General features: G+C 42.7%; 1 protein-coding gene and 1 long non-coding RNA gene across 12 annotated transcripts in view; one reads left to right on the top strand and one right to left on the bottom strand.

Annotated features, from left to right (window-relative positions):
* Positions 1–19,789, bottom strand: part of SDK1 (sidekick cell adhesion molecule 1) — a 362,240-nt gene that overhangs the window by 59,004 nt on the left and 283,447 nt on the right. For all 10 annotated transcript variants that reach the window (XM_085237875.1, XM_085237877.1, XM_085237878.1 and 7 more), the window contains 5 exons: positions 18,712–18,949; positions 13,328–13,443; positions 12,862–13,051; positions 11,059–11,157; positions 3,472–3,666 (listed from right to left, as the gene is read on the bottom strand). In XM_085237875.1, the coding sequence (XP_085094001.1) occupies positions 3,472–3,666; positions 11,059–11,157; positions 12,862–13,051; positions 13,328–13,443; positions 18,712–18,949 (838 nt within the window). The remainder of the gene's footprint in view (positions 1–3,471; positions 3,667–11,058; positions 11,158–12,861; positions 13,052–13,327; positions 13,444–18,711; positions 18,950–19,789) is intronic.
* On the top strand, positions 610–12,868 carry LOC146543227 (uncharacterized). 2 transcript variants are annotated; one of them, XR_014886860.1, is made up of 3 exons: positions 610–725; positions 5,700–5,856; positions 6,365–12,868. It is a non-coding gene; the product is annotated as an uncharacterized LOC146543227 (long non-coding RNA). The 2 variants fall into 2 exon arrangements; XR_014886859.1 differs by lacking the exon at positions 6,365–12,868 and having other exon boundaries at positions 5,700–5,949.

Below are 19,789 nucleotides of genomic sequence, written 5' to 3'. Positions count from 1 at the left end.
CTGGCAAAGATCAGGGATCATCAGGAGCTCCTGCTGCTGCTCTTCCCAACCACATTTTGGGGAGGAGGCAGAGCTGGATTTCAAGTACCTCCTCAGTGTGCTTACAGACTCCCTTCTGTTTCCCTTCCCACTTACTGCCCTTGAACCTGCAATGTCAAACCAGGCAGCGCCAATGCTGAAGGAGATCTCTCCAGAGCAATTAATAGCACACCTTTCAGACGAGGCAGGGAATGGTAATGCAGGTGTGAACATGCCAGCCCCACTGTTTCCATATAGATCTCCTTTCCCGTCACTGTGTCTCTGCACTCCATTGATTTCAATAGAGAAACTCTATAGAGTGAGGAATAATTGTTTAATTGTTTATCATGAAGATTATTGATTCTGATTAAAATGTGTGGCATGTAATAAAGCAGAAATTGATTGGAGACACCATAGTGACTTGCTTTTGAGAAGCAATTCAATTCAACTTCATCAGCACTCGTTTCCATATAAGTGCACCCCTGACTGCACGATTCCTCCCAGCTCTGTATGGCGAGCACTTTGTTTTCCTGCCATCCTCCAGAACATTTCCTGTATGTTTTGGCATCTCTCTGCAGCATGATCTCGCTGACATCAGTGCCAAAAGATCTGTAAGCTATTAGCTGCAGGAATTCCTCAGTGCCAGCAGCCTGCGATCCAGAGCACAATGCAAAAGGTCAACGCCTTACACTGACAGGCTGAGACAGGTATTTGGGGTTATTTTATCAGAGGAAGTGAGTGTCATGTGGGGATTTAATACTGCTGATAAGCTTTAAGCAGTGTGCAGTTTTGGGCAGGTCAGATCTTGCCGTTGGTCTCCAGTGATTGGGTTTACTTCTGCTGCCAACGGGAGATCTTAAAATCTCCTGTGTTGCAAGATATACTTCCTGACTGTATGTACAAAGCCATTAGTGTGAAGAGTTTATTTATGGGAGTTTAGCCATGAGCAAATGCTCAGGTGAGCTGTTTGTGCAGGAATGTAAGGCTGGGCCATATTACTCAATGGATTCCTTTTAATTTCTTGTTACATTTACATCTCGTGGCTCTGTTCTGCCTGGATCCCTGGTGCTGACTGTTCTGAAGGATATTCTGTAGACCCAGAGCACTACAGAAGCACCTCTGGAGAATGCAGCTGCCATACAGCTTGGGATCTGTAAATCAGAGGTATCACTATAAATACAAAGATTTCTATTGGCAGTACACAGGGAACTAAAGGACACGAATGGGGACCAATTTCAGTGATTTTCAAGGGAATTTTTATGCCTGCTTATCTCAGTATCAAGGACAACAAGGACATTAAATGCATTTTTATTAATGGAAAGTAAATATCTTCTCACTCTAGAATATTTATTGTTATGTATACAAGTTCCAGGCTTGTTTGTTTATTTACTTCTTACCAGAATAGTTGCACTGGATAAATTTCTTTACCAATCCAGAATACTAATCGTGTTGATTTAAGATTATATATTCTTCTCTCTATGCTTTATATACGGGATCACTACAGTTAACTCTCAATGCCCTGGGACTCGGTCCCATAGCATGCACACAGACACAGCAGAGCCATCCATCAAAAAGAGAAAGAGTTCACTTTATGTTAAGACTTGTCTATTCAAGATAACCCTAAAGCACTGATAGCAGCAAGGGATCATTGTTCCTGCAGTGGAGCTGGGAGTTCTGCCTTGAGCCATTGTGTACCCAACAACAGCCTGGGAAATCTGAGCACATCTTATTGAAAAGAGAGGCTCTGAGCTTTGAGGGTTTACTTTTATTGGGCGCAGTGTTTTTTTTTCTGAAACTTGCACATATTGGACTTTAAACTTCCACTTTGACAACAATCAGACAAGGGTGGAAGAAACCTTGAGCTGATAAATCTGCTTGACAGGCAGCATCTTTAGTAGAGGCACTTTTTGCGCTCCAGAGGTTCTTTCTCTGAGGACAGCACTGGTTATGCATGGGAAAGCTGCACATGACCTGGAGAGCTGTGCTGGTGGGAATTTTAGCACCAATCACACAGGACAGAAGTAGAAATGCACCCCACTGATCTTTCCTGTTGGAGGCTGAACATCAGGGCAATGCCTACAATATTGTAGGTAAGTATCAGGGGAGATGTGAGCTAATAGCAAGGGAGATCCGTGCTCTAGCACTGAATGAGTTGGTAAAGTGTAACAAAGATTCAAAATGAGAGGCCACTTGGTAGTCACTTTTTAAGGTCTAAAAGTAAATGTCATTTAAAGTATTATAGTGCATGTCTTGGGCAAGAGCCAGGACCAGGCACATATGCATACCTCAAAAGTAGCTGAAATAACTCTATGGAGGTTTGTTCTGGCTGCCTGCTGAGGTGTGCTTCTCTCTGAACTGTCTTTTTTATAAATCACAGAAGTTGTGTGGCAGTGATTTTTGAGGGTCAAGTTCTCCTGAAGATGAATGCAGAGGCAGCACTGTGGGTCAGAGTGGCACGTGGCACAGAACACAGTGATGCACAAGGGAGTGATGCTGGTACCACTGCTGTGGTAGCTTTGACTGTCAGCTCAAGAGTCCAGATAAGTGCTTTGCATTGGAACATGGCATCTGGTGCAAGACCTAAAGAAAGTCTAAACTCCTGTTTTTTGCTAACACACCCTCTTTTGGCTCCGAATGAGAAATTAGTGTTCATGCACAAATAGAAAATGTGTTTTTTTCTGATAGCTCTGGAGATCCATTCTAAGAGTGCAGAACTGAGCCAAAGCATTAGAAACACGCAATGATGCAGACCAGATACTTTAATAACTTGTATACGTCTTTTACATTTTGATACTTTTGATATCTAAGCATCTACGCTCATTCAAGTACATACAAGCTCTTGCTTTCTTCAAGTAGGCTCCCTACAGAACAGAATTTGTTTGAGGATGCAGACTGTGAACAACAATTTTGTGCCTGATGCCAGAAGTAGAAAAATCCCAAACAATCCAAATACAAACATTCTGCTTGAGTATACAGCAATGAGTGGCCAGAGGAATTGCTAACATATTGGGTCAGGACTTAGATGCAATGGAGGAGCCACGTTAAGAAACTCTGCAAGATCTCCAGCTCTCATTCTGTGTTCCCTAATCAATGCAATTCATCCTTCACTTACATTCTTAAGATTGCAATCCTTCTAGAAAATGAGAGAGCTGAGGGGAAAAAAAAAAAAAAAGAAGCTTTGACTGCAGAAGGAGGCTGCATATGGCCAATACGGCATCTGATAGAAAAATCAATCCCCAACAGCCTGTCTGGTTGGAAGAACTGGCTCTCATAAAAGCCTGCCTTGCTCACCAGATTTCCAAAATCATGACGTTGCCATGGTTTAGGGCAGGGTTATGTCATGAGAAGCAGGAGGGTTACAGGCTGCAGCCTGTAATTAAAATTCCCGTGAGCGCAGCACAGACTCAGAGGCATGCAACGGAAAGCACCCCAACACGTGGCTGCAAGCGTTACCTCTTTTCTCTGTCGTGATCACCGTGGCTTCCAGAGGCTCCCCCCAGCCCTGCCGGGTCTTGGCAGACGTCCGGAAGATGTATGCTGACTCGGGGGTGAGGTCAGTAGCAGTGAACTGCCGGACTGTTGAGCCCACCTCCACCGTTGTGAACTTGTTGGGGCTGCTGCTGGCCAGCCGATATGCAATCTGATAGCCTGAAATCACGGCACCGGCAGAAGAGAGTAGAGAGGTTAGGATTTTTTTCTAGCTGTAGCACCAGGACTATTAGCTTATTGTAATTACTTGTTTAACTGAGACCAGAACTAAGTAATTTGCTTCCTTTAGTGCTATAAAACTCTGCTATATGCCAGCCCTTCGCAGTCAGGCGCAGCACCTTATGGGGAAATTACACACTGCGATGCACACAAGGGTCTGCTGGATATTAGCTGCAGCAAAACGGATCTCACTTTCCATCCTTCATCCCAACAAGACACAGAAACATTTAATCTTTCCTCGGCATACTGGCAGTCTTTGGCAAAGGTGCAGAGTCCATTACACACTGTGACAGCATTCGTTGGAGCTCCAAGTTTCTCAGCTGCAGAGAGTTGGATTGCCCTAGCTGTGCAGCCCTCATGCTGCTCAAGTTAACCCTTCACCCTGCTTTTTGCACTTGCCTTTCTCTCAGCAATCCTACTCCCCCATAACTGCATGGTGGATACCGGGACTGCCAATAAAAGCATCCTCCTGTTCTACACTGTTGCAGTCCCTGTCCGCAGCCCAAGGAAGAAGCCTGCAAGCTGTGCGGTCCCACTTAAATCCTCCTGCACTCAATAATCAATCCTGTTGATGCCTGCAAATGATAGCCCCACTCCAACCTGCCTGCCTGATGATTACGAGCTTACGGTTTAGCATACATTATTAATGATCTAACTGTGCAAAGGAAGGCTTCCAGAGCTCTCACGCACCACTAGCAACAACTGTCCCCCAAAGAGGGTCTGCCAAATGTTCAAAGCCATTCTGTACATCCAGCAATCAAATCAGGCTCTCACTTTTGGAGCTCCATGTAACTTTCAGTCCAACTGCTGACTTCCAAAATCAATTAATACAGGACTGGTGTGAGGCTTTATTGCCCAAGCCGAATGCACTGTATGATTAAATGCTTCATGAAGCGACGCAGGGCGGAGGGCAGCCAACACATCCAAATCAGAGCAGACGAAAACAAAACAGTCATGACACGACACTGCCAACTCTCTGCTCATCTTCCAAAAGACAAAGGGGCCCGCAGACACCTGAGAATGTCTCTTTCTCTTGAAATTAATATCTCAGCTAACGTTTGAACTCCCACCAAATTCTGGCTGTAACGAGAACAAGAGCCAAACCTGGTGTGCTTCATTCATAAAGGTCAGGGCATGGGAACTGGTGAGTGTGTCTTACCTGTGGCTATTAGACAAAATCAATGACATTTATTTTTCACTGGGAACGTGCGACAATTGCCACATAACTGCTCACAGAAAAGATATAGAGTTCATATGCTCTCCCCAGTGAATGCCATACTTGTATGGTACATAAGCAGTGAAATTTAATTGGGATACATAATTTTGGTGTGCTGATTCTCACGGTACTATGCATGAAGCCCCAGCACTTCTTTGCCCTTTTTTTGTTTCCTACAGCTGCTAGGAGATGTGGGGCAGCAGCCGTAGCTGCCTCCAAGGAACAAACCTGATTGCAGCCACTTCTGGGAGCGACCAGGCTCTCAGAGCACCAGGTTCCAGCAAGCTATGGGTACAGCTGGGCACAGGGATGCTTCATGGCAGTGCCCCAGTACACAGTGGCTGCCCATATTTGAGATCGCACATTAGGAAGGGAAAGTTTCCAACACAGCAGGGTTCATTTTTGCCAAGGGTATCCAGCTGTGCACTGGGCATATCCCTACAGCATTTCCATGGGTGCATAATGCTGCATTCCTAGGTAAAAAAGCCTGATTTTCAGAGCTCCTGAAGCATGCTAAGCTGGCAACACAACCTTGGGATCTTACCCTTTGAACATCTTACTTGTTCTCCTGCCAGTGACCTCCTCTTAACCACTGCACCAGCTTTCTCATTGCTGGCCCCATATGCCTCACTGCAGTATTTCTGTATCTTTAATACTATGTGTATTTTGATCTCAGGAAGTCCACAGAATGACAGACAGCAATGGGGAGAATAAATGGATACATTATGATCTTTTTTTTTTTTTTTTTTTTTTACAGATGTGCGGAATGCAGGAGTGAGAACCCTGGTGCAAGATCTCAATAAAGAGGAAAAAATAGTAAAAGAAAAGCTCTGAGGCAATTTCTACAGCAGCAGGGAAGATGAAGGAAGAAGCAACTAAGATGGCTAAAGAAATTTGATAAAGGGACATAAGACGTAAGGAGTAAGACCTGCAGGGAAACCGAGAGCATTAAAAGAATAGGAAACTTGATTTATCTAGTTATTAAAAGATAAGTATGATATCTGGGACATATCATTGTCAAATGATTTTCTCTCTTTTCTAAACTATTGTAAAATATAAAACGTAGCTAAAATGTAAGGAGGGAATAGAAAGATAACTATTTACTGCTAACTAGTGGTACCCATGCCAGAAAGCCAATTACAAACATGCATGGAACAGGCAAGGAAACACACACTCATCTGTACCTCTGTAACAACTTACAGCTGTGGATTCCATGACCGTAACCTGCAGCTTTGTGATGTTTTCTCTCATTGACCTGACTTGAAGGTGCATGTCCAACCCGTGCATCTGAGCTTTTGTTGCTGCCCACAAACCTGAGATGCACTCAGTGTCTGAGTGTGATCCCCTACATCACCTTCCACTGTTAGACCATTGGGGAGCCAAGAGACATTCTGCCTTAAGCATCGTTGCTCTTTTTTTCAGAGTGACGCAGAAGATGCAGTATTTAAACGGCAGTTTGGATAATGACTTGGGCTAACACAAGATGAAAAAGATGCAATTATGAAGCTGATGATCTTCGGCTACAAGAGAGACGAGAAGATAGGAAATGTTGGGTGAAATCAAATGAGGCAAATCAAAGAGATAGATGGAAAGAGTTGAAAGAGTTCAAATGAATGTATGCTTGAGGTCTGCTGCATGGAAGCTTCCTTCCCCTACGTGATGACAGCAACACGATGTCACATATGCATTAGATGAAAACAATATCAAAGGCTACGGATGAAAGCAAAATCTTTAAAAAGTGATCAGAGCAAAGTTTTCCAGGGTAGGAGTATCTTACAGAAAGTTCACCAGCTGGATACTCAGTCAGAAGAATGCACATTCTTCTCTTCATTTTTCTTTTTTCCCTACACAGCATTGGGTGTCCCAAATCTCTTGCCATTTGGAGTTGTGAATCACCAGCCAAACTGCACAAAAAAGCCTTGAAAGATCATTTCTTTGGCAGTTTATTTATTCATTGAAATGAGGCTTATTTTTGCATTAGCATCTCCTTAAATATTTTTTGCACAACTGCGAGCGGTTTCATGAGCTACGCTTTCTGAACTCAGTAAATGGCAACGGTCTGAACTGCCTGTTAAACGTTAGGTCACTAACGCAGCCACCAGATTCCCCAAAGCAAACAGGCAGGAAGATGACAACACCCCATGAATATAGAAGAGTTTTCAAGCTCATCACCATACAAAGCCCTTCAGAACTGACAGCACCCGCTCATGCAGGCCGTGGTGCAGCAGAGATACAAACACTTATTAATTTGTCACAGAACTTAGGGAGAGCCAAACGATACTGGGAGGTTACGGTCTGCCTAGCGGAGCAGCAATCCAGTTTGTTGATTTTACTGCTTATCTGTTCAAGGGCCAGCGGGTGTGCAAATGCAGCCCAGGATCAAAATATGCGTTTGCAAACATGGATTACATCCAATTTCGGTTCTAATTCTCAGTGGAGTTCTTACACTCTTTCGCTGTAAGCTTCAGGTAAACGCTAAACGCAAGGATACCGTGAGGAATACTAACCAGCAAGTGTGGCTCAGCTCTTGGCACAGGCAAAGCTCACTGACAGAACTGCATATACACACATTAATGCATCGTTTTCCTCTAACGGTGTTTGAAGGAGCTACGCTGGGTGCTGCTGAATGGAGCGCCAAAAAGAAGACGGAGTTAAGCCTCAAGTTGGTTACTGCAACACTCCCAAAAGGAGAAGTAGAGATATCTAGCAGGCCTTCACAGTAAAATATTTAAACAAACAAACAAGCAGTTTTCCCTCTTGGTGCCTGCCAGTATTTCATCCTGTTAATCTCCCTCTGAAATGCTAGAACATGTTTTGATGTAGATTACAAAAATGTTAGCTGCAAAGGTGCTTGTATACTCAGAGGACAAAGCCAGCAGAGCAGGAACATTAGTTCAGAAGCTGGGAATAGAAGTTGCTCTTGCAGAAAAAAAGTATTTTTTTCTTTGCAGCCCCACTGGTGAATAACAGGGCGGTTTGCAAAGTTATGTTAACTCGTTTTTTCCACTAATTCTACTTCACTGACCTTGGCTGTGGCAGGTACAATGCTGTTTCAAAAGTTCATTGCAGCAATAAGATTTGAACAGTGCACAAGAATGAAGGTAAACATGCAACCTTTAGTTACAACGCCACACTGATTTTTTAGCTATTTTTGAAGCACTCCTCACTTCCTCGAAAAGACCACAGAAATAACTCAGCGTGAGTAATTTTTTCTGTTTCTCTCTGACATCGGCAGTTAACTGCTTCCTCCATGGGCCTCAATTTTTCTGCTACCAAACAAAAAAGAGGAGGGAGAGCTGTTGAATAAAGACAATGAACCTCAAAGAGGTGGACTGGGGCAATTGGTAGGTAGAGCCCCCTGGGAAGGAATTCTATGGGAAAAAGGAATTCAGGTTAGCAGACTGTTCTAAAAGAGACAAAAATAAAGGTACAATGATCCCAATGCAGACAAAAGATGTTAAGAGCCCAATATGTTTGCATTCAGACCTCACTAATGCCTTCAAATTCAAAACTGAATTGTACTAAACGTTGAAACAGGATGGGTTGTTGAGGGGGTGTATAAATAGACAGCAATGGCACATAGGGATAAAGTCAGAACAGCTACAGTGCAGGTGAGTTCAAACTTAAAGGGGAAAGGCAACGAGAAAGGTTTTGGAAAGATACTCAAAATACAAGAGAGAGAAGGAGAGGTCAACTATTAGGAATAAAAGATGAGCTCAAGACAAGTGACACAGAAGAGCACAAGGCTGACACCTCGGCTGCTTCATTTTCACACACAAAAAAGTTGATTATTAACTAGATACTTAACACAAATTAAAACTGACAACAATAGAAGGAGGGATGTAGGCTAGAATACAGAGCAGGTTAACGAATATTTAGCTAAGCTAGATGTAATCAAGCCAGAAAGGCCTGATGAAATTTGCCCTGCAGTGCTATATAACTAGCAGGAGCCATCTCTGAATAATCAGTGATTATATTCAAGAACTTGTTGAGGATAGGTGACATCCCAGAATATTACCGAAGGGCAAACTAAATGCTTTATCTCATAAAATGGAGGAAGAAAGACCAAAGGAATTATGGACAAATCAAGCCAAAGTTTAATACCCCAGAAAGACCCTGGAAAAAATATGAGTAAATATATAACCATCCACAGGGATAATAAATTGCCAGAGAACAGCTAATATGTATTTGTCTGGAACAAATAATAAATACCAAATAATCTGTTTTCTGCTTTGACAGTGTAATTGGCCAGGTGGGAAGAGTAGATATGATCCACATTGACTTTAAGTAAGGCTTTAATATGGTTCCAAGCAGCCCTGTCAGAAACAAGCCAGAGAGACAGAACCTAAGAAAAATATGGCACATTCTGCTGTGATCGCTTAAAAGAAAAAGTCAAAATGTTGTTAGCAATAGCTGGCTGAGAAATGGATAGGATATATTAAGTAAGGTCTCACGAGAATAAGTCCCGAGTCTGTTTCTGTTCAATACTTTCATTAATGACCCGGTTGATGGAATTGCCATTCTGCTTGCAAACTTCAAAACTGAAACCAAATTGGGAGCGGTTCTGAGCCCTTTGGAGGACAAGACGGTAATTTAAAGTGATTCTGATAATGAGGAGAGTTGGTCTGGAGTCAGAAAGCTGAAATTCAATAAAAATACATGCAGAGCATTGCACTTACAGAAAATAAAAAGCTTAGTGTACGTGTAAAAGAAGGATTGACCTGGAATTGTACTGCAGAAAAAAGGCAGGAATTAATAGCAGGTCATAAACTTACTTAGTTACAACAGCAGCGCTGCAAAAAAAGGCAAGGCAGTGCCAGGCACCCTGGGATGTATGACTGGGAATGGACTGTGCGGGTCACAGGAGCCTGCAGTCTCCATGCTGAGCACTCTTTAAGGGAATACCCTTCCACCTTTCCTCCCAGCTCTGTATTTGTGAGATTTTGTCATCAGCACTGTGGCATTGACCACAAATTGAACAAGAAGTGGATGAATTGCACAGGGCACTGTGGGAAGCCCGAATAGAAGAGTTCTTATTCCACAGGACTTGAAACTTCAGCAAAAGATGCTGACCAAGTGCAGCAAGGTGAGACATCGAAACAGTGGGGGGGCATCTAAATATCTGTAGTACTTTCTCATCGTGTGTACCAAGTGACTTTTCCTCCTTAACCACATCCTGTGAATCAAATCCCAACCTCTACACAGAGAAAGATTATAGGACACACAGATCCTTAAAACAAAAGCAACAAATCAAACCAACAAGGCAGCCTGGAAGCCAAGCTTCCTCGAGCACCTTTGGATCCCATCTGATGTTTACTCTGTGTCTCCAGGTGCCAGGATTAACCACAAGAACTTTTAGAAACTGCACACCTCAGCAAAGACCCTGAGCTCTTGACTCAAGAGCTACACACAGCACCAGACCAGTCCTTTATCTAAAGAGATATTTATAGGGATTATCTCACTCACCTGCTTGGACTACCACAAAATGTGCTCCAGATCAGCACAGAACACAGGCAGAATCGCTGTGTAAATATTAGATACATTGACTTAAGATGCACGAATGGATCCTTGCATTGTAAAAACCTTCAATGCTTTAGAAGTACAAGGAGCTGCTGGTGTGCTCTGGGTAACCCAAGAGTTATCAGAGCAGGAAGGTAAGGAGGTTTGTCATGAATTCCTGGCGTGCCTTGCTGCCCCTGTTGCCTTTGATAAAAAACCAAGTGTGATTTAACACCTTGCAACCTGGCAGACAGTATTGGCTGGACGAAGCAGCAAAATGGAAGCACTCATGAAACGTCAGGGATGCATGGCAAGGAGGAGGAAAGGAAAAGAGGAGAAAATCCCACTCTGCTCTGCTGCAGCTCAACAGGTTATATGTACAAATATAGATGGACAGATGAAAATTCAAACACAGCATCAGGAATGCAGTGTAATCCTGATTTGAGAAAACACACACCGCGGAGCCTGGCAGAACTTCCCTTCTCACCGCAGGACTTATTTTCCTCTCTTTAGCCACAGATTTGCTTAAGCGTGGTTTCTAACCCAACGTGCAAGCAGAAGGAAAACCCAACAGCCACAGCTTCTCTGCTCCCAACCCTCTCCTCCCAGCTCCTTACCCAGGATGATGCCGTTGGGCTCCTCTGGTGGCTGCCAGACGATGCGCACTGATGTCAGCCTCACTTCGGGAACTACCAGCCTGACGGGTGGCCCGGGGGCTGTAGGGGGACAGAGGTAGTGCCAGCAGGCACAAAGCGTCAGAGAGGTTACACGTTTCCCAATCACTTTGCACAGAAGGCAGCCAAGCTGTAGCTCACCAATAAAAAATGGGTGGTTAGGAGCACCCATATGCATGCAAAACGCAAGGATTCAGAGGAATTCCATCCACAGGTGTTGGAATTGAATAATATCTCCTCTCTGTGGCCCCAGTGCTGGCTTTGAACTGCCTTCTGATTTTACATGTGCATTCTAAACACAGAGGTCTGAGGCAGCGAACCCGATGCACGCTGATGCAGACAGCTGGCAGCTGCAATGGCCATCCTGAGTTTGCGAGGTGAGGAGATGTTAATTCACACATTTGCATCTCCAAAATTTCCCCTTCGGCACAAATTCCACCTGCCTCACCCCTGATGATACATTTAATTAAGCGGAGCCCAGAGGAGACACAACATATTTATGTCAGGAGTACGGAGAAGGAAGAACAATTTGTACCATTTGCCAACAGGCACTTAAGGAGGGAACTGCTATAATGGGGTTATCTAAAACAAACAGTTTTAAATATTTCACATTATAGTCTGATGAGTACAATTCTGTGACTGCTCTTTCGTTCCCTGCAGAGTTCTGCTAATATTAATTTATCTTTGTTTCCTTTCAAAATCACCACACAGGCTGAATGCTGAGAAAACGGCTACAGAAATCCCTGGGAGCGACTGTTCCTGCTCTGTCCCACTCTTGTCACCACAAAATCCCACCCCTATTGCCACTCCATCCCATCCCTGTCCTTATGCACTGCAGTAAACGCCAGGAGTCTGAACATGTTTGCAGCCCAACCAAACATCTTTAATGAAGTTCCTTGTAGATACCAGTTTTTATTCTGTTTCTACTGGGAGCATTTTGATGAGAAAAGAGATTTCTTTTTGTTTTTTTCTATTCTATTTTTCATTCATCGGGACTAATAAGCAGAAGCCTCTTACACAGACATTATCCATCATTTAATAGTGAAAAGGCAATGATACTAAAAGCAACTGCAAAGCCAGAAATGCTTTAAGAGTTGAATTAAATTTCTGTCAAACTCCATCAGCAGGAATGCTCTCACCCCACAGATGTGTTCAAACAGAACTGGGATGAGGAAGGGGCTGCTTAGGGTCTCTCATCAAAACAAACTGTACTCCGGAGACCCTGAGCTCATGGAGGAGGCTACAAAGAGAGGCAGCTATGAACCCTTCCTGGCTCAGTCCTTATTCTTTTGGAAAACGAGAATGGACTGTTGAAGCTGCAAATTCCACATCTCTCCTTCAGTCCAAGCAGACCCAGGTTTGTTTATTGCTTCCAATTGCAGTGCTCTACTTTTTGCTTAGAGCATGATTGAACATCAATTGGCATTTATAATTGGGCTCTAAAAATTGTCTATGGTAGAAATTTTCTACATTGAGCTTCAGAGGACAAATCATTTTAGATTTGTTCCTCTTCACCAACTGAGGGGAAAGAGGAAATGGACAACTGGTTTTCTGCCAAATTCTCATCCCATGGCCAATGGAGCAGTGCTGTTATGCAGAGTGAGGATCAATTCCTTTAAGCTCAAAGTCAAAAAACAATCCAAACAACCTCAGTTTGGCCTTTCTACACCACTTGCATCACTACAAGAAAGTGGTGTTATCATCAGGACTAAGTAAGGCCCTTATTCTGATAACCCACACACTTACCATCATCCTTGGTTCTTTCTATAACAGCAGGAGAGCTGGGGACTCCATCCCCAATGCGAGTGAATGCCAACACCCGGATCTCATAGAGGACATACTTGCGCAGGCCAGACAGCAGGCAGGACTGCGTGTGGTTACCTCTTACTGTTTGGCTCCTTGGTTCAGAGTCTAAATCTTTCGCTTTGTAAAGTATCTGCAGAATAATGCGGAATAAATGCATATGAATACAGAAAGAAAAAGTTATTACATGAGAATTGAAAAAGGGGCACGCATTTAAAATGTTCCTTTTCACGAGATATGAGATTAAATTCAGCAATCAACCCTTCTGAAACCAGCATGTTTCTGATACTCATCCTGTTGAGTTATGGATGATATTAACATCCCTCAGGTGAGCAATAAATAATAAATAGAAAAATGTAGCCAGGTAGTGCTTTAATAACAAAGTGAACATGAAGCTCCAGCTGCGTACCTTGTAACCCAGGATGAGACCATTTTGCTCTGACTCGGGGACTGCAGACCAAGTCAGAAGGATCTGGGTTGAGCTCACGGCTTCAGCAGACACGTTCTCAGGAGGAGCAGAGGGAACTGGAATCAAAGACAACAGAGGTAAGGCTTTCCAGATGATGTTGCTCCACTTCCCTGTCTGCTTGGGATTGTTTTGGGATCCCTTGGATCCCTAATCCCAAAGCACTCAGATACACTCTAGATAATAGAGTTCTTCTCTCATATTCATTATACACCACCTTTACATTTCAGCTTACTTCACATTCTTTTACCAGTTCATGTAAGAAACACAATATTTGTAAAGAGCTTAACACTCACCGCTAAGCACTGTCTACAGACAGGCACTAAATACAGGCAGACATGAATAAACTTCAGGTTCTTTATATTTGCAGTAATTAGAGTTGAGACTGCTGGACTTCTACAGAGTCTATCTCCCAGGTTTTTCTCTCCCATACATTTGCCAAAAGTGAAAAATCTTTATGAATGGGAGTTTATCTTATAGTACGATCTGTTCTAACATGAAGTTTTATGCCATCCTGGCTTCCTATATTATTCAAAAGGAAATTATAGCATCTTGTCTAGAGTTAGCAATAATTCCAGCCACTGGATTGCACCCAGACCTCCCAGTTCAGTGAGAAGTGTTTTAACCTCTAAGCCTTTTGATTATGTGATGGTGCTTAACATTTGCAATACATCAATTATAGACAGATACATTAAGGCAAGGTGTATTTTCAGGGACTGATACGGTGTAAATGAAAGATATGCCTATTTCATTTATGTTGTAAAATTGGCTCTTATGAAACCAAGATCATTATTAGAACGGATGGCACAGGAACACTGTAATTTTCTGTTACTCGACAGAGGAGCAAACCTGCATTTTCTCATGCCATTAAAACTCAACCCAATGCAGAACCATCAGGCAACTGCAAGCTTTTGTGGGCAAGCTCAATAGCTATGCAGTGTTACGCAAGCAGAACCAGAGACTATTTTTAAGAGTTCACATTTTATGCTGCCCTTTTTCTTTTTTTTTTTTTTTTCCTCATGGCATTTCCAACATCTGAAGGGTATAATCTCTCCTAAAGCATGATACACCTGTCAGACCTCGAGAGAACATTCACCAAGTTATGTTACATGAGTACTCATGGACAGCAAGGCTTGATTAGGTTCTGAGTACATCGCAAAGCGGAGCACAAATCTCTGCCAAAAAGTAATGCTTCCCTGGCTGTCCGAATGAAAGAACAGATCAGCTGGTTTGAAGGCTAGCCCGAATCTCCTAGCAACATGAGCAAGATAATGAGTATGGCACCAGAATTAATATAAATGGAAAAATAAAATACACAGCCCCCACCCCTGTGCACTCAAGGTTAACCACAGAGATCGTCATTTCTGAAACAATTTCCCTGTTACCAATTATTTGGGACACGAGAAGCAGGGCACCATCACACACCATTGCAGCAGACTGAAATCCGATTTTTTTTTCCCGTCTAATGCTGAAATACTCTTTTTTTTTTTTTTTTTTAAATCTCCTAGATTTATCCCCCACAAGGATATAATTATGTTAAAGGAAAATAGATTGCCAGGAGCCATGAATGTCTTTGGATAGCTGCCACAACTTTATCTGTAGATCTTCACAAAGAGTTACTCCCACATGAATCACTTCTGGAGAGAGAAAGGGTGGAGGTGGGTCACGGGAAACCAGAACACAAAGAGGAAAGAAGCCCTTTCCAGCCACATTTATTTTTATTTTATCTGGTTTGAACCCTTTCAGGAGCAAAAGTTCCTTTATTTTACAAATATTTCTTTTCCCCTTTGATCAGCAGCCACCAGATATCCCAAATTCACAAAGGGTCGGGCTGTGGCTGGCTGGCCCTGTGTGCATGGCTGCTTTGAGGTGTTTGTGTCACCCTGCTGCTGGCAGGGGGATGCTGAAGCTCACAAAGAACAGAATGGCAGATGGGAAGGTTTATTAGCCCACACTCCTCTTAATCCCCAGCAATGGCCAGAACAGCTCAACGTCCCCTCACGCTGGGGAGGAATCTCAGCCCAGCACCTGAATGGCAAACATCCTTGCACTCATCGTGTATTTCGTTCTACATTAATTTTCCAGTGCTACTGTCATACTGGTGTTGAGAATTACTTTTTAATATGGATGTACGAATTCAGGGTGTGCAACTGATATTACAGATTTTATTGTTGCCCGGCTCTTATCAGGCAACACAGTTTGAATGACCCTTTAAAGAATGAATTGAAATGTAACATCCATTTATCCAACCCCTCTCCTCACTCAGGATATCCTGCTTCATAGTAATTACGGTTTGCTATGACTGATCAGTGACTCGAGTGAGGCGTATAATCTCTCTTTCCCCTGCAAACTCTGATGCTGTTTCCTTATCCGTTGCACTGAAGACTTTGCTGGAAGCTCCAAAGCAGAGCTCTCATTAGTAACCTGCAAGAACAGAGCAGAAGCCAAGCAACAGTGTCCAAAAAAAAAATCTCAGAGCTTGAAAGAAATGAACTGGAAAGACCGAAACGAAATGATTAGCTAATCCAGCAAAGTGCCAGCCGCACGATGTGCTTTAGAAGATCAAATGTAGGAAATTATAGAGTTACTGGTACTTTGCACTGGGACTTCAATAACAACTCAAGTTTTTTAGTTATCTGTGTTGACATCTAAGATCACGCATCCTCTTTCTACATCTGATAAAACCGTGTTTAATATACAGCAAATGATGCTGTTGCATGTCTTTAACTGGGCCCAAAGCAGCCTTCAATAAGCTAGTTTGTATTCTGGCATTCTAAAAAAGCCAGATAGTGTGATGACGTGGTTATTTTCATTTTTTGCAGCTCATTTTAGCTGAATACCCTTAATTGTTTTCTGAAAGTAAAAATTAAGCTGGCATATGGTACATCTGACATCAATTAAGAAGTACAAGTTTGGAGCTAGGTTCATGGCAAAAGCAACAAAGCTGCAGCACAGCATGGAAGCATTTTGCCTATAAAATTAGATATCAGGGCCCACTCTCAGCTTGTACATACTGACAAATCTCTGCAGTGACACTGGGCCACATCTGAATTACCCAGCCATGCTTTATCACACGGTAACTTGCTTCGTGAAGGTCAGGCTCTGACAAATCAAGGGACTGATCCTTGCTATGTGCGTGTGCCCGTGCTCATGTAGGAGCTCATTCTGTGAGGCAAGCACACACACTTGTGTAACTGAATGCCTGAAGATATCAAGGCACTGAGTGAGGTGTATTTGGGATGAACTCTTTAAAAATAAGAGGGTTTATGTTTAAAACAAATCGGCCCCATCAAAGTTTCTCTACACATTACAATTCTTCACACTTTCTTGCTTTCTCTTTATCATGCCCACTATCATTTACAGTGTATAGAGTGGAAACTGAGCTTGTTACTCTGCAGTTATCACCATAATGTTTAGGAGACCTAAAGTACTTTGAAAGCATACGTGCAATTTCTCTCATAATTCAAAAGCCAGTTCTAAAAAGTGCTTTGACCTCTTTCTCTGGGTACAGGTAACTTTTATCCATATTTTAACTCCATTTGGAGGTGCACACAGGTTAAGTGCAGATTCCCTCTCACGCAGCTTGCTGCTATGCCAGCGCTTTTTTTTTTTTTCCCGCAAACCTAAAAAGATGCAACTACAAGTCTGAGCCTTGACTTGCTCTATTCAAGAAATCAGATGTTAGTATCAAAGAAAGTACATGAAAAAAAAAAAACCCACACACACAAATGAGTCCTTACGGCCCAGATCACAGCTTTGTATTATTCTGATCCTGGTTTCAGCGTGCCTTGTAAAATCAGTATCAAGTCAACCCTCTTTGAATACTGCAAGAGGAAATGCCAAACACTCACGTGTAACCTCTGATCTTTAGATGCTGAGCAAGAGCACTGTAATCCTAAGGTTTTATGAAATTGCTTAATCTTAGTATTTACTTCCTTTCAAAAGAAGTGTTTGAAGAGCAGTGGAAAGGAGAAAACGGAGAACGTGGTATCTTTTTATTATGACACAAAACACTTCAAAACTACTTTGTCTAGGTCACGCTATCTCTAACTCCAGTACAAACATGCCCTGTTTAAAATACCTCTGGCAATAGCTTTCCAATTACTCCTTCCCAAAAAGCACCACTTTAATGGAGTAGGATGACTTTGTCTAGCCTTCTTCTCAGCAGTTCAAAGGACAGTTACGTGAGGCAGCAGAGCAAATCGTGCACTCTGCACAGCTCTCACGCTTCATGCCAAATGATGCTGCGTAGTGCACAGTGCACACGCATGCTCGTATGTACCTATCAAGGTGGGGCATGGATATAATTGAATTCCAAAACATTTTCATGAAGAAAAATGGAAAAAAAAAAGTAAGAAAAAATATCAGCATTGGGCTTTGCATAAATACAAGTCACAAAGAGCTTTTTTAGTACTTAGCTTTTAAACCATGTGTGTCATCTATTCTTTTATTCACCTGCAACATAAATTTTAATTTATCAGGTGCATGCAGGGCAGGTTTGGGAATAGGTGATGTGGAAGCTAACAGCCAGAGAGCAGCTTTTCAGGATCTGTTTTTAATGTTGCTGCAGTGCTAACAATAATTTACTGCTGCCCAAAGTTGTGAGTTTGCTGACACTGTTTGAAATCTCTATGATAGCATGAATGAATCAGACAACACAGTACCTGTGCTCTATGTCTACGTGAAGGTTATGTCTACATAAAGGTTATGTCTACATGAAGGTTATGTCTATATAACCTTCTGTACACAGTTTTAGAAGGTAGTTTTGAAAATGTGTCATCAAAAGCTCAAATAATTATCTCACTTCCATGTGGCTCATTAGCCCTCTGAAATAATTTGTGCCCTTTTAGAAATACGTAGTGCTTGAAATTAAGTTTCAGATAACCACGACTGCCAGAAAACCTGCCTCAGGCCAGGAGTGCATTGGGAAAGGGGAGAATGAGGGGCAGTTAAGCTGTTCAGGAGGAAGAAGAGGCAGAGAAGGATGGACATGAACTCCTTGTGCTGCCTGTGATGCTGCCAAACTGTGGCAGGAGCAGGAAGAGGTTGTTTTATTTGCTTTAAATAAACAAGGTTTAAACAAACCTTTCATGCAGGTTTATAGGTTTATGTATGAGAACATGAGAGGAGTAAAATTCTTAAATATATAAATAAGCTCCCTCAAACGTCTCCATATTTTTTCGCCTTCAGTGCATCCAGAGATCATTCGTTTTCCCTCTGTTTTTGATTTAATGGGTCAACAAGAAAAAAAACTGAACCAAAAAAGGCATCAGATGCTGAAAATTCTCTGATTTGTCCTTCCCAGCCGACGCGGGGCTCTGACTCACCGGACTCCCGCGTCCGACCTCGCACCACTTCGCTCCATGGTCCTGCCCCAATGGCGTTGAAGGCCTGGATCTGCAGCTCGTACTCCGTCCACTCCTCCAGGTCCTCGATGGTGCACTCCCTTTCCAGCCGGTCGTTGATGACCTTCAGCAGGGCGGAAGGCTGCAGATCCACGCGCCAGAACTTGATACGGTAGCCCACGGACTCTGGGTTGCCATTGTACTGCGTGTCGGGCAGGGGCTGGGGAGAAATCCAAAGAAAAGCCCAATATTACAGCAAATGGCATACCAGGGTGGTCTGAATTTGTGTAAGGTCACAAGATGGCAAAAGGGCTGATTTACATTGCATGGCCTCTAATTTCTGTGTTGTTTGAGATTTCAATTTTAACTTTAATTTCGTGCCACATCGATACGCAGACAGAACTATGCCACTTGCTGTGGGTGCATCACCAGAGATGAAACCAATGCAATATATTCAGGACTTTGTGATTAAATATGGAAATGAATGATAAATTGCTGAAGCATGTGACAAATTCATTTATCGTACTTTAAAAAAATTTTTTTTTTTTTTTACTGACTCTCTCCCTGCTCATTTATCAGCAGAGATTTATTCCAGTATTCCAACTCCCCAAGCAATTTCAGAGATTAAAATATGAAATAATTAGCCTACTTCATGAAGTTTCAAGTTTTTCCTCATAAAACTAACTACACGATGCTACAGATGGCTGAGATTCAGTTCTGACTCACTGGCAAAGTTTGATATCCATTAACATTTCACAGCACAGAAGACTATACCCTGCAGGCAAGCAGGGCTAAAAATGTGACCCCTGTTCTGTTGGAAGGAAGGAATTCCCAGCTCCCAGAGGGACACAGATTCACCTGTAGGTCTTGAGAAAGAAAGATTAAATGCTTTCAAATGCTGATGTTATCAAGCATGAAAAAGGCACACTGCGGCATTTTTAGCTGTGCTGTTGGCTCCTCCTGAACCCTGCACAGTTGGACTTATGAAAACCAGGCTTCCTAGACAGTGCAGCAAGGAAACATAAGTCTAAAAGTTTTTGAAAACAACTAGGAGTTGATT

The sequence above is a fragment of the Meleagris gallopavo genome, chromosome 16 (assembly GCF_905368555.1).
Source record: "Meleagris gallopavo chromosome 16, MGAL_WU_HG_1.1, whole genome shotgun sequence".
NCBI classification, from domain to species: domain Eukaryota; kingdom Metazoa; phylum Chordata; class Aves; order Galliformes; family Phasianidae; genus Meleagris; species Meleagris gallopavo.
This window is presented reverse-complemented; position numbering and strand designations above follow the sequence as displayed.